This window comes from Cyprinus carpio, chromosome B18, assembly GCF_018340385.1.
Source record: "Cyprinus carpio isolate SPL01 chromosome B18, ASM1834038v1, whole genome shotgun sequence".
Classification (NCBI taxonomy): Eukaryota; Metazoa; Chordata; class Actinopteri; order Cypriniformes; family Cyprinidae; genus Cyprinus; species Cyprinus carpio.
In genome coordinates, this window is record NC_056614.1 from 19,649,760 (window position 1) to 19,666,942 (window position 17,183).

The 17,183-nt window shown below is 36.9% G+C and overlaps 2 protein-coding genes across 5 annotated transcripts; both read left to right on the forward strand.

Annotated features, from left to right (window-relative positions):
- Positions 1-556: 556 nt before the first annotated feature.
- Positions 557-10,002, forward strand: LOC109109057 (pannexin-2-like). Of its 3 annotated transcripts, none has more exons than XM_019122175.2 (7): positions 557-826; positions 934-989; positions 2,172-2,735; positions 5,047-6,161; positions 6,247-6,385; positions 6,474-6,668; positions 7,716-10,002. In XM_019122175.2, the coding sequence occupies exons 3-7, from the start codon at positions 2,507-2,509 to the stop codon at positions 8,006-8,008; spliced, it is 1,971 nt and encodes a 656-aa protein (XP_018977720.2). In that variant the 5' UTR covers positions 557-826; positions 934-989; positions 2,172-2,506; the 3' UTR covers positions 8,009-10,002. The 3 variants fall into 3 exon arrangements, with proteins under 3 accessions (XP_018977720.2, XP_018977719.2, XP_042600188.1); XM_019122174.2 differs by having other exon boundaries at positions 953-989; XM_042744254.1 differs by having other exon boundaries at positions 957-989.
- Positions 10,003-10,458: 456 nt separating this feature from the next.
- Positions 10,459-16,279, forward strand: trabd (TraB domain containing). 2 transcript variants are annotated; one of them, XM_019122177.2, is made up of 10 exons: positions 10,459-10,842; positions 11,515-11,564; positions 12,101-12,158; positions 13,162-13,328; positions 13,414-13,554; positions 13,671-13,781; positions 14,019-14,158; positions 14,884-15,056; positions 15,148-15,244; positions 15,329-16,279. In XM_019122177.2, the coding sequence occupies exons 2-10, from the start codon at positions 11,541-11,543 to the stop codon at positions 15,498-15,500; spliced, it is 1,083 nt and encodes a 360-aa protein (XP_018977722.1). In that variant the 5' UTR covers positions 10,459-10,842; positions 11,515-11,540; the 3' UTR covers positions 15,501-16,279. The 2 variants fall into 2 exon arrangements, with proteins under 2 accessions (XP_018977722.1, XP_018977723.1); XM_019122178.2 differs by having other exon boundaries at positions 10,479-10,559.
- The last annotated feature ends 904 nt before the right edge of the window (positions 16,280-17,183 follow it).

A 17,183-nucleotide genomic window follows, 5' to 3' on the forward strand; every position in this document is an offset into this window, starting at 1 on the left:
GACTCTTCTAGAGATGAACACAGTTAAAGGGATAGTTCATAATGAAAATTCTGTCATAATTTATTCACCCTCAAGATATTTTGAAGAATGTTGGCAACCAAACCATATTGGTGACCCTAAATTGTATCAGCAGTTATAGTGAGTAAATGATGACAGAGTTTTCTTAATTAAATAATTATTTAATTAGCATGTAAGCTGTATATTTTGCTATAAAATTAAAAGAAGCATATAATATGACAAAAACTACTGTAACCTACAGTAAACATCTTTACAAATTTCAGTCACCCTATAGTAACATTTAAAAAATACATACAATGAATAGAATAGAATCTTTTTAATGCACAACAACGTACAGCACAATGCAAAACAAAACTGATTATACAGTAAATAAAGTACACCAGTAGACCATACGGTGGAAAAAGTTGAATCTAATACATATCTTTATGATTTCATAATGTCAGGCACACTAGCAATATATTATAACGTCACGTGTAAGGCAAACAAGCAACGACAATGTATCTCCTTGAAGGTCTGTGTGGAGATGATGGTGTAAACCGGAGAAGTGTGTGAGGTTTGTCAGGGGAGGGTAAGAGGGATGGCGAGAGGCGGAACAAACCAGTGTGTGTGCCCGGATACACGCTGAAACGGCTCGCCCGCACTGCAGATTAACTCTTTAGACGCCGGGGATGCTCATCACTAAAGCACAAGTCACAGCATCCGCGTCCTTTGTTTTTTGGGGGGGATCTGTTGGACGTTGTGAGGAGATCTTTCCTGGTGCTGATAGGATTCAGGCTCTGCGTGTTCCTCTAATCGAGTAATCTGACAGGTATGTGACATCATGAAGATGAGAGTCAATGCAACCCAGTCCTCTCCGTCTCTCTTTCACTCATGCTGTATATAGTATCATGCATTTTATCATATCTGTGTCTTAAGCCGCTATGTGTCATCCTAGCCAGATGATCCAGTGATGGACAGCTCCTCGACTGAGCGTGAGTGATGTGCACCGCATGACCTTTAATGCTTCTAAACATTCACAGTCAGAATGTCAATATGTCGGACAGTGTCGTTATACAGCATCGTCGATAGAACTAGGTTATATCTAAGGCTGTTTTACGTTAAAAGATACTACTGCATGCTGTTGCATTAAGTTTGCATGACACATTTCTAATCACTATCAACTTGTTTGAGAGTTTTATCAAACCTGCTGTGAAAGTAGTTTTTCAGTCTTTTTCTTGTGTATCTTAGAGGATCTAAACTGTCTCTAACTAGGCCAAAGTGACAAATTCAAGTTAACACTATGCCTAACATAACAATTTTTAATAGAATAGCTTCTTATATCAGCACATGTTGTTTTCAAGAATTTTGTAATAATTTAAGAGCGAAATATTGAAAAACATGTATCGGTCAACCAACAACAACAACAACAATATATATATTAACTTCAATGCAGATGGAGTCAACTAGATTTGTCCAGTGAAATATACAAAGATATTTAACCCTGTATTTATGTTACAGTTGTTGTATATATATTAAATGTAATTAAATATTTATTATTTATTTTTTAAATCAAAACATATTTAGATATTTAAATTGATTTTTGCATTTATTATATATGTTAATAAAACCTATATTCATATTTTTTATTTACAAAAATAAAACTAAGTCAATCACAAACACAAAATTTTTATGTCAGAAAAATTAATTACCCATATGGCACAGCTCTGATGATAAAGACATTGTTTAGTGTACATTAAAGATTAACACAAAACGTCTATAGTGCATTCAGTTGAAAAACTGATACTTCATCACAAAAATAAAGTTAACTTACAAATGTGGGGTTCCTGCCATTTTTGTTCTTTCCATTTGTTAGAAAGCTGCTCCTTATTGATTTCTTGAGCTCAAAGCGAGATATATTGATTTTTGAAATGTACGACAGCTATTTTCTTGTCTGTGTTTTTATACCGTGGGCAAAGACACTCTGCAACATATCAAGCTTTCATGTAGTTCAGAAATAATTCCGTAAACTTTCAAAGGACTCTGCAGATAGGCACACTCCACTGTTTACTGAATTAAAGGAACCTGCACTTTCATAGTTCCTGAACATGCAGAATCAAATGCAATTTACTTTTTCTTGATAATCTGTATCTGTTAACTCTCTTGTTCATTTACAGGTTTTTGCAGAAGTGGAATAGATATGATGAGAAATTCATCCCAGCTGTCAATATAAGCAACAAATCAACTCTGATTTTCCTCTCTTCAGTCAACCTCTGACAAGATCAGCCATCAATAACCCATCAACTCAGGCTGACCACAAAGCTTTCTTTGTGACTCTTAGAAGATCCACTTTCATCCTTCAAGTCAACACATCTTACATATCACTCATTATATTGTTGCAGGGGAAAGCCCTCAGCCAATCCAGTGGCTGACGGGTTGGGAGAAAGAGGAGGAGCTTCAAGTCCCATCAGGATTGTTGTGAGGCTAGAGGCGAGCGGGCTGCTGGTGACGAATGCAGAACATCCTCGAGCAGAACTTGGACATGGCCACGGCTCTGCTTGCGGGTGAGAAGCTGAAGGAGTTGATCCTGCCAGGTTCCACACAGGATGAGAAGGGCGGTGTGCTGGCGGGTCTTATGGTGCAGCTCAAACTAGAGTTGCCCTTTGACCGGGTTGTGACCATAGGAACAGTCATCATCCCTATACTGCTGGTCACATTAGTTTTCACAAGGAACTTTGCAGGTTAGTTGCATTATGCAGCATTATGGACAAATGAGCACCTTAAGGTTTGCAGTGAGAAAGAGTTTTGACTGCCATTCGTTTTTAATAAGAGTTGATGATTTCCGAGGACGTGAGGAATAGGAGAGCTCAACTTTATGCAAATGAGCAGCGACATGGTGATAGTAACCAAAAATCTGAGTAAATTATTGTCACGTGACTTTCTGGTGCACATCTAGTGATTTATTTGGTACATGCATTTAGTGTGTGCGCTTCTTACCAGTTAAAAACATTATCTACCTCAAATAGATCAGGATTATAGTTAACTAAAACTAAAATTGAAGCTAATACTAAAACCATAAAAAAATTATAAATTGAAATAAAATATATAAAATAGAAAAACACTTATTTTTCATTTTGTTTTATTTGATACTGAAATGGTACTAAAAAAACTAGAACTGAAATAAAAATTGTTAAAACTGTATAGAAAAAAAATAAAACTGACAAAGAACAACACAAATTACTAAAAACAAACTAAAATTAAAATGAAAACAAAAAAATATAAAAATAAAAACTAATCTCACTTATACTAAAATAACACTAAATTTTTTAATGTACATATTGACATTTGTATCACATCATCTTGATTTTTCCATTCAGTATTTTTTATGCAAAATTAAAAAAAATAAAAATGTGTGGATCTAAACATGCTTAGAGAAAACACCCTTTATACATATGAAAAACTGATGACATGGCATTACATTTTAAATCTGAAATATTGCACAACATGAATGGCACTGCTGATAGAGTGCCAGATTTAAGTTTTATTAAGTTGAGCCATTATTAACCGCTCTATGGGACTTTCTATATTCCTGATGTCCACTGCTATCCAGCAAACGAGTGGTTAAATGATTTTTGCTAGAGAGATTGTGGGGTGATGAAGTAAGAAGAGAGAGAGAGATAAAGAGAGGTTGTGTTGGTAGGAGGGGGTTTACTCTAAACGCTGAGTCAGTCTTACTGCATAGCAGCACCAACTGGCTGTGACTGAACATTGAGAACCCTGCTGGGCAGAAACATTATAGCTTAAATCTGAATAACTGTTGGAAATACACTAACATTTATGCTTACGAAAGTCATAGTTGGAACTCCTTTGAGATAAACTGCCTTTCCATACCATTTGAGGGCTACTACATTGCAGTATTTTTCTATAATAGGAATACCTGTTATATATCAGGAATGAGGATCAATGAAGGCCAAGCCTTCATCTCTGTGTTGGCTAAGGCTGTTTAGGATAAATTGCAAAGATAATAATTTGAATCAATCTGAAACTGAAAGAAAAAGTAGAGCCTGTAACCATTAAGATTTTATTCCCATATAGACACGCCAAATATAACATACACGTATTTGCTTTATTAAACTAGAGCTTATGACCATATTATCTTTCTTAACATTATTGATTCTGTGCAGGAGTGTAATCCAATGAGACCCAGAATAAGCTGGAGGCATCTATAGGAGTTACAGTGTCTGTGAAAGAATTACCTCTATCTTTGTCTAACTGGCACAGACAAATGTAGCATTTGTTTTATCACTGATTCATCATTATTGGCCTGTGCTGCCTTATACTATGCATTAAACCCAATCCAACCTGATGACAGCTCGTTACTAGAAACAAATCCCCGCTGGGTACACCAAATGGAAGATTTTTCTGGATAGAGAGTTGTAATATCAATTGTTATTTTTTTTCACAGGTTTTGTTGCAGTTTTCACCTTTTGATGAGAATATCCTTTAAATTTAGTCAATATTACATCATATATTCCTTAAATTAATTTTGACTGATATTGAGAAATCGACAAAAATAACTTTGTAGTTGATTAAATAAAAATTCCATCTCCTGTTAAAATCAAGAATAATAACTATAACTATAAAAATAAGTAAATTAGTGTCAATGTTATTTTTGTATTATATACTGTAATATTTTTATTATTTTGAGCCAGCTTTTATTTTAATTTTAATTAAATTTTTAGTCAATATACTTTAAATATTACTATAATTTATTTCAGTTCAATTTTAGGTTTTATTAATAGTAGTTATAGTAATTTTAGTGCTTGACCTTGAATTCTGGTTGTCAATATTGAAAATAGCTATTGAAAATATATAAAAATCGATTCCAACCCTATCGTTCCTCTGTGTCATTATCGTTATAGTTGTGGTGCCAACCTTGCTATTCTCTGATAATTAGATTATTTAAACTTTATTCTTGCTCTTTGTATGAACACTAGTGATATTTAATTGATTGTTATTTAGAAATCCTAAACATTTTTCCTTATCTTTTAGAGGAATCTATATATTGCTACACCCCACACAACTTCACACGTGACCAGGCCCTGTATGCCAGAGGCTACTGCTGGACAGAGCTTCGAGATGCAGTGCCTGGCGTCGACCCCCAGCTTCGGCCCTCCTTGTTTGAGCACAAGTTTCTGCCCTACGCTCTGCTGGCCTTCGCAGGCATCATGTACATACCTGCCCTGGGATGGGAGTTCCTGGCCTCCACTCGGCTCACCTCCGAGCTCAACTTCCTCCTTCAAGAGATCGACAACTGCTACCACAGGGCAGCCGAGGGCAGAGCGCCCAAGATTGAGAAGCAGATCCAGTCCAAGGGGCCGGGGATTACGGAACGTGAGCGACGGGAGATCATCGAGAACGCAGAGAAGGAGAAGAGCCCCGAGCAGAACCTGTTTGAGAAGTATCTTGAGCGCCGCGGGCAGAATAACTTTCTGGCTAAGCTGTACCTGGGGCGACATTTAGCCATCATCTGCCTCAGCTCAATACCCATAACGTACCTGAGTACCTACTATGCCCGTCAGAGGCAGAACGAGTTCACTTGCGCACTTGGTGAGCCGCCGGACACTAGCAGCATCCCTGAACTGCGGCTAAATGTTAACTGCAAGCTACCAGCCGTGCAGCTCCAACGCATTATGGCTGCAGTGGACATCGCTTTGCTGTGTACTATGAACCTCATTATTCTTTTGAACTTACTGCATTTGTTTATAGTGCGCAAGTCAAATTTCGTCTTCGACAAGCTGCACAAGGTTGGCATTAAAACACGCCGCCGCTGGCAGAAGTCACAGTTTTGCGACATTAACATTCTGGCCATGTTCTGTAATGAGAACAGAGACCACATTAAGTCTCTCAACAGACTGGACTTTATCACCAACGAGAGCGACCTCATGTATGATAATGTGGTGCGGCAGCTGCTGGCAGCGTTGGCTCAATCCAACCACGACGCCACTCCAACTGTGAGAGACTCTGGGATCCAGACTGTTGACCCCAGTATGGACCCTTCAGTGCTCGGTGTGGGAGAATTGGGAGGAGAGCCCTTAGTAATCAAAAGACAGCGCAAGAAGATCAAGTGGATTCCCACATCTAACCCTCTGCCACAGCCTTTTAAGGTAAGACGTTCTTGTTCATATTTAGTGGATCAATAGCTTACTTGTTGTTTGTGAAATGTACCTCATAGTTCTTTTTTGTATACAGGACCCCTTGACTCTAACCAGACTGGAAAACAGCATAAAAGCAGAGAAACCTAAACCAGTCAGAAGGAAGAATGTACCAGATAGCATTATTGCTCCTCTTCTGGACAGCAAGAGCACACAACATCCTCCTACTAACAAAGGTACTGGTATAGTAAAACCTGGTTTTGGTTAGTATAGCGAAAGTCATTAAAATCCTTTACTGATCATGTTCCTAATTTTATTTTTCAGCTGCAGAAACCTATAATATAGAGAAGAAACACACTCTTAACCTCTCGCTGGATGTTCATCCTTACATGCTAACCATCCAGAAAGCAAAAACAGAAACGGTCAATCCTGAGCCACCCCCTGTTGTTGAGCACTCTCTCAGTGATGTGTATATTGAGGGTCCACATACAGTTGTACATGTCTCATCTTCTCATACTGGTATGCTTGGATTGTCTCTATGAATGCACAATATATTTGTGTTAGAGTTTGCTGCAGGAATGGTGTATTTTTGTTGGCCAACCTGGAAGTTCCCTTGTTTTATTTTCTTTAGGATTATTGCAGAAAACAAGTTCTGTGACCAACAAAAGCTTATGATTCTTACATATTTTGTTCATTAAAGTAATCTTCACAAATAAATACAACTTTTATGAATTTTGAAGTGTAAAATACACCATGGTTGTATGAATTAAATGTCACCAGTATTCTTAAGTGTCCTATAACTTTCAAATCTTATTTAAAATTTACAAGTTAGAAAGTTTGAATTAGAATAGTTATAGCAAGTGCGTGAGTATCAACATAATGAGGCTGTAAAAGCGGACTAGTGAGTAGATGAGTTTTCCTGTTTGGCATGATGACGTCTGGATATCTCACACTTCTAAATGTCTCAGACATCTGGATGTCTCTGTAGTCCCACTTATTAGACTTCTTTTTTAAGACACATAAAAGCTTAAAAAATCACAAGGTGGTGATATAACTGGTGTATTTTATGCCATTGAATAAAACATGAAAATAGCTTTTGTTAACCACAGGCCTTATTTCAGGGATTCCAAAAATCAAACTGACTTTGGGATAATGGAACTGGAAGTGCAAAAATGCTTTTAGATTAGGGTTTTAGGACTCCATTGCTGCAGTACTGAATTGCATATTCAATAGATTGCCCAATTTTCCCCTATTTTTACATTTTTCCTATTTTTACACGACCTTTGCCTCATCTAACTCATCCACTTAAGCCTATTTCAAGTTAATTATCTGTTAAATCTTTAGCAAATCTTAAAGTGAAGATCCATTTTCACTCTGTACATTAAAATATAGTTATGCATAAACTGACTCGTAGGCCTTAAAATAATTGATTTTAGTTTTGGTTATTTTGGTGTTTTTTTTTTATTTATTTAGACAAAATTGTATTTTAATATCAGACATAAAACAATAAGTATTGGTTTATATTTGTATTACCAATAATTCCATATCATCTTTTTGTGCCCTTAGAGAAGACAGATTCTCCACCACTGTCCACCACCACTGCCTTCTCCACAGCCACCCTCTCCACAGCATCATATATGAATGGTGGAACTCCCAGCATGCCTCCTCCAGATTTCCCGAAGGTCGAAGATTCTCTCAACCAGGGGACGGAGCCTGAGAGCCAGCCCAGGCCTTTTAGTCGAAACCCCTCACACTCGCTGCTGAGCATCCATCACACCTTGTATGAGGATGAGGAGGAGCAAAACAGAAGGGACAGACTAGCCAGACCGGGCGAGTTGATTGCTGCTGGAGAGTGTTAGAGGAAAATGCAGATACACACCTGCACACACACAAATGCAAAAGCACTTAGAATATGAACTGAAGCACAAAGGAATATGCTGGTTTTTAGGGTTATGTTAATGGTTATGCCATTAATGGTGGAGCTCAGATTATTTCATTTTCAGAGATGAAGATTATTGGACATTGGGGCAGCCAATGTTTAACATATTTTATACTCTTAAAGGTGCACTTAATTATTTTTATTTATGTTAAACTGGAGTTTTCAGTTACTGGTGTATTATTAAAAACACTATTAATTTTTTATATTAAGTGCACCTTTCAAAATCATCTCCCAGCCTTAAATCCACATACTCAGATGTGTGTAGTTTGAGGGGAAATAAAATCACCCATGGCCTTGGTGCTCACCTTATGGGTTAATGCGTTCCCTATGACATTCCAAATGAAGGCAAGGCACATCTGAATTTTGCACAAAGCACCATGTTCCTGTATCATCAATGTCCACATGGTTTGGTGTTTTTTTTTGTTTGTTTGTTTTTTTTTGCTATAAGCGTCTGTTTCATATAGATGTCTTGAGGTATCCAACGCAATACATGTATTCTTAAAATATGCAACCTCATGTCTTATTGTCGCAATAATATGCACATTAGGAATGTATATACTGAGGTGTACAGAAAACAAAAACTGATAATATGAGAGATTTTAGACATTCTTAAAAAAAAAAAAAACTGTCACATAGCATGTTTATCCACACACCTCTGGTGCACTTATTTAATGAGACTATATCACTCTGGGTATTTGGGTCAAGTGCACAAAGACATTCAACTCCAGACCGTAAGAAGAAATATGGATCCTTATACCAGTTTTTTTGAACAGACAGAGTTATGATGGAAAAATTTTAGCTTCCTCAGCTGGACATTTTCAAACTAGAGAGGATCCATAAAACATGCTTTTGATACCTAAATCCCCATGAACCACAGTTTGTGTCATTCCACCTTTGTAAATCCTGCTTAAAACCTTTGATATTCACTTATGCATTTTGTGGTGAAGTATAACAAATGCCCTTCCAAAATACACTTTTATGATTATGAAGAAGCGCACAATTAGAATCCAAGAGCACCTTTAACCACAAGGCATGAGATTGATCTTAGAGATAGCTGCTGCAGTTCACTGTTTTTCTAGCACATATCATGCATCCAAGTGCAATATTTTGATAATGATAATGTGATACAGGGAACACAGATCATGAATGACAATGCCTTTAGAGGGGAAGGAACCACACCTGATTTTCCTGGCTTGAATTTTAAGATCTGAATATAATTTGATGGTATTATGGGTGCTAATCTCAAACTTGACAAGGTAGTTCATGGCCATATTACCTTATTTGTTTTGTTCTTGCATTTAGGAGAAACATTGTAAATGAATATTTGTTTTGTAGCACCTTTTCATTTCTTTTTTTTTTCTTTTGTGCCACAAATTATTGACAAATGTTTGTGTTTAATATGTGTATATTTATGGAACTGCAGCATTTCAACCAAGTAACCTGCTTAGAGAAATAAATTAATCTATGCTAAAAAGAGAAATGTTAGATTATCATGTATACACTGCATGTTACATCATTTACATGCGTTTGAATCACCTAGTCTGTCTTGCATAGGTCAGTCCTTTATCTTTTTTAGCCCCTCTCTAATGTGTATGTTTGATGAGATTTTAAGTGAACCTCAGAAAAGGGTGTATAAAGTTCACAATGTTGTAAGATAATGTAAGCAATTTTTTATATCATGCATAAAATGCTTACTACCTCACAAAAACACTGAAACAAGTATGAGGAGAAATCCCACCTGTCCTACATAAGCTCTGTTAACAGAATTCAGAGGAGCAGCCGTGCTTTTTAGCCAAACAGAAACACCTTGGCTATGAATCTTTTTTTGCATTTGGGCTTGGTCATTGGTTGACGATGACCATCACCAGGTTAATGGATTGTAGTTACCATAATAAACTATTTATTTATTTATTTTTTTTCAAACTTTGTCTTTAGTTACTATAATATTATCTGAATGACAAGAATAAATTGCACCTCACAAATGACCAATGTATTGCAATCTGTTTTAAACGTATTATAAAATATCTACTTAAGCTGAACAAAATTTATCTTTTTTTTTTAAAGCAAAAAATAAACTGTTTTTTTTTTCAGATTTTAACCGCATTTTACGTCAGAAAGCACAAACGTGGGTCAATGTAATGTTACATCGATAGGCCTAATTTTTTACTTTTTTTGTTACAATGTAGTAAAGCACTTACAAAAGTGACCATTTGCATTAAAAAAAGTTCCTTTTAAGTTTAGCAGGGTAATATTTAAATTATACGGATTAATATAGATAAAGTATAAACCCGACTTTTTTCCACATAAATTATGTTTACACGGCCTCAGTGGCTATCATCCTATATACACTACATTACCCAGAAAGCTTTGCAATAACGGGCGGTGCTACAGAGTCACTTCATGCAAGCTGCTGAACTGTAGCTCTAACTTTAATCATTTTTGCCGAGGCTAGCAAAAAAGCTACAGTCAAGGTGGTAGTTTTAGTATTCTTTAAATATCTGTATAATAAAGTGCAATATTATAATCGTCACGGCGCGCCAAAATAAGTAACTTATTGTTGGTTAGTTCTTTAAAGTTTTTAAAGGGGCTTAGCTTATGTTAGCATCAGCTAACAGCTGCGTGGATGTGTGCGCAGTTAGCCTGTAGCCGAACTACCTTCGTCCCTCAGTACAACTGACTGTCCGATCCCGGTCCAGTCGGATCCGATTCGTTATTTTCGTGGGAAGAGTGGACAAGGTGTCTGCCAAGTCAAATGTAAGAGTTATTTAATGTTTGTTGCTTTTTTGAAGTGGTGTCTGAGATTGCAGCTAACAGTACGTTACATCAGATTTTGCGGTTTAGTTTTGCCTTCTATTTGGACTTACAGTTTATAACTTAAATTTCAAATGCGCTCGGTTTTCTGTGAAATTTAACTGCTTAAAAATAGAAACTGTAGCTAGAAACTGTAAGCTGTCTGAATTGAGTTTGGTGTGCTAACCAGTTGGTCTGCTGACAGCAGGTTGCCACCTTTAATGTCTGCTTTCTGTCAGATTAGATCTGTTACATGGTCAACATAAAACGCTTTGTTGTGCAACTTAAAAGATAGTTATCAGATCTGAACCCTCATCAAAACAAAAACTAATCATGTTGTGCTGGAATCACAGTAGTTCGAAAAGTATACGTGGTGTAATTGCACGAGGCAAGATGGCAGACTGATAATCAAGTCTGATGACTCACTTTACTCAACCAACCCAACTGCACAAGTCAGAAAAGTTAGAAATCCTTTAATTAAACAGTGTCTGGTTTAGTGTTGAGGCATACATTTCCAACAGGCCAGTACACAGCCTTCCAAAGCCTTTCAAATCTGTTGAATGTCTCAATGCCATTTGGTGGAGTCATATTATGTGGGTTGTTTTTGTGTCTGACTCATATTATCTTTAATTTCAGGTTGAGGTTTTACTGAACAGCGGACCATGGATCAGGACAACAACTCGAAGGTATCGAATTAAGAGCTTGTAGGTTTTGTTTTGTTTTGTTTTGTTTTTGGCAGGATGAGAAATTCACTAGAAGTATGCTAGAAGAACTAATTTATTTTCATGGTGATGGATTTTTATCTGTAATTATTAAGGAGGATTTGATTCAAGTCATGAACACATGCCGCTAAATTGAAATGGCATCTGTTTTGGTTCAGTGATTTAGTTTCCTGTGCTTTTCATTTACTTTCATTCTTGTTTAATGTACGTACAGTATAGTCTCTTTATTGCCTTCTTGTGGGTACTGAGAGTATTGGATAATGGTGTTTTGTTTGTTTAGGTGGGCATTTCCCACGATGAAGAAATATGCAAATCATTCTTTGTTTTACTGAAGCTTTAAAACTGCTCAAGATATCCTTCGCTCAACCTTGAAAACAAAACGACAGTTCCTAGAAGTGAATGCCAAGCTTTTTTCGCAACTGTTTTGTGTACATTTTCAGAATTTGTTTATATATATATAAAGAAATATGTAGATTATAATGCATCATTTTTGTTTTTAGGATGACTCGGTTGGCCAAGCAGAAAATGAGACACAACCTCCATTTCCTCTTGGACTCTGTGAGTAATCTCTGATTTAAAGTTAACAAATCCCAATTTTCTTTTATATGATTTTGTAAGAAATGCTGCTGTGTAGTCCCTAAAATTAATCTTATTGGCAAAGGTGTAATATTGTATCCTTTTTAAAACTCATTGTTCAGTGCAGGGTTATTAGATTTGAATGTTTTATTAATGAACTAATATGAATAGATTATTAATAAAATTTATCTTTTCAGTTGGGTTTATTGTTAGTTTCACTTTATCATAGTTAGTATTAGTTTTTTTTTTTTTTCTAATTTCATTTAGTTTTTAGTTATAGTATTTTAGAGCCACCTACTTTGTGCTAACTGGTATGATTAAAATTTTAATTAACCATATTAAATTTCTCAGCACAGTCTAGTGTTATTGCTGTCTAGTGGCATTTTCATTTTTAATGCTGGAGGGTTGTAAAGCTTTCAAGTTTTATAATATGCCATGTTTCAAAAACTTTCTAGAGTCAGTTTATTTTAGTTTCTATTTTCCCAGTTAAGGTTTTTTTTTTTTTTTCAATTTAGCTTTTGTTAACAGTAATAGCACTAACGAGTTTAGTTCATCTAACTTAAAAAATTAAGCCGATTTTTACTATTTCAAGTTTTCAACTTTTTCCAGATGTCACCACCACCACAAAAGTTCAAACCATATATTTTCTAAAGCTCAACCTTCCTATGTTTGTGCTCCAGTACTGCTTGAAAAGCAGGTCACATGACTGATCTTTCCATTGCTGTCTAGTTTACATGCAACATTTTCTTTTGATTGTGAGCTCATATGGAAAGAAGACTATTTACATACTTTTGATTACGATTCATTTTCCATTTACGTTTCTGATATTAAGTGCTGAAACTAGTTCTCTAAAAATATTTTCTGGTAGCTATGCCTCTACTGTGGCCATAAAGTGTATATAAAAAGAAGTGTTCTTGCTCCACCTCTTATGTTCTTGAGATAAATAAAATTTGTTTTGATCTTGAAAATGTTTTTGTCTGTTTAGCGGACTCTGAGGCAGTGGAAGTGTTGTGGCAAGTGCGGACCCAGCGCCGACAGACGGAGCCAGATCTGCCGGACACCGTGACGCGTCTCACCACACCTGAGGGCAGTGTTGTGTACCTGGTTGGCACCGCCCACTTCAGCGACAGCAGCAAGAAGGATGTTGCCACTGTAAGCATTGGCTTTCTCTTTTTATGGACTAGCATCAGTTCTACTGATTGATGAAATGCTGTTTTGATGCGCTGCACGGTTTCAGACGATCCGAGCAGTACAGCCAGATGTGGTGGTGGTGGAGCTATGCCAGTATAGAGTATCCATGCTTAAGATGGATGAGAAGACGCTGCTAAAAGAGGCTAAAGACATTAACTTGGAGAAGGTCCAGCAGGCCATTAAACAGGTCAGCCATGACATAGTTATTATATTGTCAGACATATTCCTCTGCATTCATTTATCCATGTTACTAGTCTAACCTCATTTTTACTCTCTGTTTTGTTTTCTCATTTCTCATGTCAGAATGGAGTGATGTCTGGCCTCATGCAGATATTGCTGCTCAAAGTCTCAGCTCACATTACAGAACAGCTGGGCATGGCCCCCGGAGGAGAGTTTAGAGAAGCCTTTAAGGAGGTCAGTGTGCATGCACATGCTCTCGCTCACTTACGCAGTCCTCATGGTCCTGACATGCACTGTAACTCATCCACTCGCTTCTGACTCCCAGAAGATGTCACCAATTATCAAAGAACAATAAATGCACATAGTCACGAAACCTGAAACATGAAACCTGTGGACACCACGGTGCATGTCACAGCAAAGACTGATTTGCATAAATAAAATATGCATTTTCTTCTGTTTTACCCAATGCAGGCAGGAAAAGTGCCCTTCTGTAAATTTCATCTTGGGGATCGGCCCATTCCAGTAACCTTTAAGCGTGCAATAGCTGCTCTCAGCCTGTGGCAGAAGGCTCGTCTGGCCTGGGGCCTGTGCTTCCTCTCTGACCCCATCAGGTACAAGTCTACACCACTTTGTCTTTATATGCACATTTATCACTTCTTGACATGTTTAAGAACTCTCTTAGAATCTAAAACGCTGTATGGTGTCTTAAAAACGAGAAAACACCAAGACACGACGGCCAAAGATGCCAGTCTGCATGTGTACAAAAAAAAATCTGAGAAATGGATAGTTATGGTCTAGAAGTAATACGCTTGGGTTCAATGATAAGAAATAAACCAAACAAGATGTTGATATAATGCTAAAGGCACTTTTGATGGTGTGTCCAATCCAATAAGATTTCTTCTGCCAAAGTAATGACTTTTACATTAATTTGAGGGCTTTTTTTTTAACAAAAATGATTTGTAATTTAATTTATTTAATCAGCATTATTAATTTAATATTTAAACAATTATATTCAAAAGTAATTCACTGATCGACAGCCTTCACATTTTTATTTATATTTTTAATAAAGGCAGTGCTGCAAATTTTACTAAATTAAATCTGATTTAATTCTAAATTAAATTTTAAGCGTGAAATTCCAACAAGCTTAATGAAGCCTTTATTAAGGACCATTATTTTAAAGACAATAATTGTTGTAAAAGTAATGGTCCTAAATATAGGCTTCATTTTGTTTAAGCAAAACATGATTTTTTTTTATTGTGGGTGTAATATGGCCTGGATATGTTCTTGTTTGGTTGAAATTTACATGAATCTTATTTTGGTTTGTGTTCTTGCTCAGCAAGGAGGATGTAGAGAAGTGTAAACAAAAGGATCTTCTGGAGCAGACCATGTCAGAAATGATTGGCGAGTTTCCAGCCCTCCACCGCACTATTGTTGCAGAGCGAGACATCTACCTCACACACACACTTAGACAAGCAGCGCGCTGTGTGGAGGCGCCTCCTAATGCTGAGAGTGAGTACTGCATGCCGCATACATATTTGGAGTTGTGTTAATTGTTATATGGAACCTTTCATTCAGACGCTCTCTTTTTTTTATTCTTCAGAAGTGCCTGCTGTGGTGGTTGGAGTGGTCGGGATGGGTCATGTTTCTGGTATTGAGAGGAACTGGGATAAAGAGCTCAATATTCATGAGATCATGAGGTACGTACCGACACAGCTGCATGTACTTTGGTATCTAATAGTACTAGATGTATCATAACAAAAATCTTTTTCTTTTTCTTTTAGCGTGGCTCCACCGTCTCGATTTGGCTGGGTAGTACGCAATGTGTTGAAAGGTGCCATGTGGGGGCTTCTGGGTTATGCCTGCTTCCGTGCCAGCAAGGGTGTGGGGAGGGCGTTACTCTCCTTACCGACAGTCCAATCATTGCTTGAAAATATACGAACACCTTCCGTTTGACCTTTCTTTTATCGGCACAGACTTTTCAGCAGTGAGATCAGGATGTCACACTGAACACCAATAGCCTTAACTACAGGATGGTGGTCGGGTGAAGGGGAAAATTAGAGGCAAACATCGTCTCCATCCCATATGAAATAAACAATATGGGTGGAAGCTTTTGACTAGCTCTCTACCTCCTCAACCCTCTGTCCATCCGCTCTGTGGACGCAGAGCTGTACTGCCAAAGAAATCGGACCATGCTTTCTTTCCCCTTTTCCACATTCTTAAAGTATGACCTACTAGGAAATTAGCTGCAGCAGGATTTCCCACCTAATCTTGAACTGAAGTTTTATTTTGCTGTGATTTACTCTTGGTTGGCTCCTGCAAATAGATAATGCATTTAGTTTCCCAGCAATGTACATCGGGAAAATGATTATGACCAAAGTATTTTTGGTTTTGCTAATTGAATTTATATGTTTCTGACAAAAAGACTTGAAATAAGTGGAACTGAAACAACAGCACACAGTGTTTAAGAGCTTCAAGTCACATCCAGTAATGGGGGGTTACCTGATAAGCCCAACATAAACTTTGCCCATGCTAGCTATCAAGTGCCTCCTACCACATGACCTGGAAAGGGCTAAAAGGAACATAGACTGGTCAGGGTGTTTTGCTCTCGCTCCATATGGTCATAATAAAAGGGTACTATTAAGTCTGGGGTCCTCTATTTCTCTCACACAGTTTCATAATTGGTTCTTGCTAATGGGAAGTTTCTAGAAATTAGTGAATTATGCAGTTAATTAGACAAGCTGCATCATGTTTATGCAATATTTTGTTGTAAGATGACAGATCAAATAATTTTTTTTAAAAGAAATTAACAGCTGTTCCCATTAAATTAAGTATTTTCATTACTGTTTTACCTCTGTTCATAGAAGCTGAGTTGCCTAAAGGTTAATTTCTCTAAATTGGAAACAAATTTAATGTTAATGCTTACAGTATGGTAATACTCTAACATGTAAAATGAAATCTTTTTCTATTAAATCATTCGTAATCATAATTCACCACTAACTCAAATCATGAATCACATGAGACCATCAAAATGACTTGAAACTGTAAGTGTAGAGAACCCAAATGCCAAGAAACCAAGAATACGTGTAGAAAACCAATAAGGAAAGTTGACAAGAAAATGCTTATAGCAGAAAAGCCATCAGGGCACAATTTGGGAATCATGCTCCATATGGATGGATAGAAAGGTGGGAGTGTTTCTGCTGTCTGTGTGCTTAAAGCCCTTATACTACTGGAACTGCTGTTTCACATCTTGACATTGTTTTCCATGTAGCTTTTTACAACTGTGTCTTATAGGGTGACTGAAAATCAATTTTAAATGTGGCATCTAGGTCACAGGCACATCTGAAGCACATAACACTTGAGTGTTGCGGGGAATGCAAATGCCTTCTGTTGTTCTTTTAAATGTTTAGATGCTGAATGGAAAATGCTCTGGTTTGAACTATAGTGGGGCTCAAATTAAGATGTGATTATAACTTTGCATGCATGCCATGTGCATTTACAGGTATGCTGGAGAAGGAAATGACTATATGGTTGTATCTGCATGAGTCCTTGTGTAGATGGTTTGTTGGGATTATTTAATTGGAATTTATACAACATATTGTAATGGTTTTAAATATATATATTAGCATTCTGAGATAT

What these genes read in the sequence shown, in the direction of transcription:
- LOC109109057 (XM_019122175.2), top strand. Translation starts at nt 2,507, where the DNA reads ATGCAGAACATCCTCGAGCAGAACTTGGACATGGCCACGGCTCTGCTT. An exon ending in TTTCACAAGGAACTTTGCAG is followed by an intron (nt 2,736 to 5,046) that starts GTTAGTTGCATT and finishes CTTATCTTTTAG; the next exon opens with AGGAATCTATATATTGCTAC. An exon ending in ACATCCTCCTACTAACAAAG is followed by an intron (nt 6,386 to 6,473) that starts GTACTGGTATAG and finishes TTTATTTTTCAG; the next exon opens with CTGCAGAAACCTATAATATA.
- trabd (XM_019122177.2), top strand. Translation starts at nt 11,541, where the DNA reads ATGGATCAGGACAACAACTCGAAG. An exon ending in ATCAGGACAACAACTCGAAG is followed by an intron (nt 11,565 to 12,100) that starts GTATCGAATTAA and finishes TTTTGTTTTTAG; the next exon opens with GATGACTCGGTTGGCCAAGC. An exon ending in TCCATTTCCTCTTGGACTCT is followed by an intron (nt 12,159 to 13,161) that starts GTGAGTAATCTC and finishes TTGTCTGTTTAG; the next exon opens with CGGACTCTGAGGCAGTGGAA.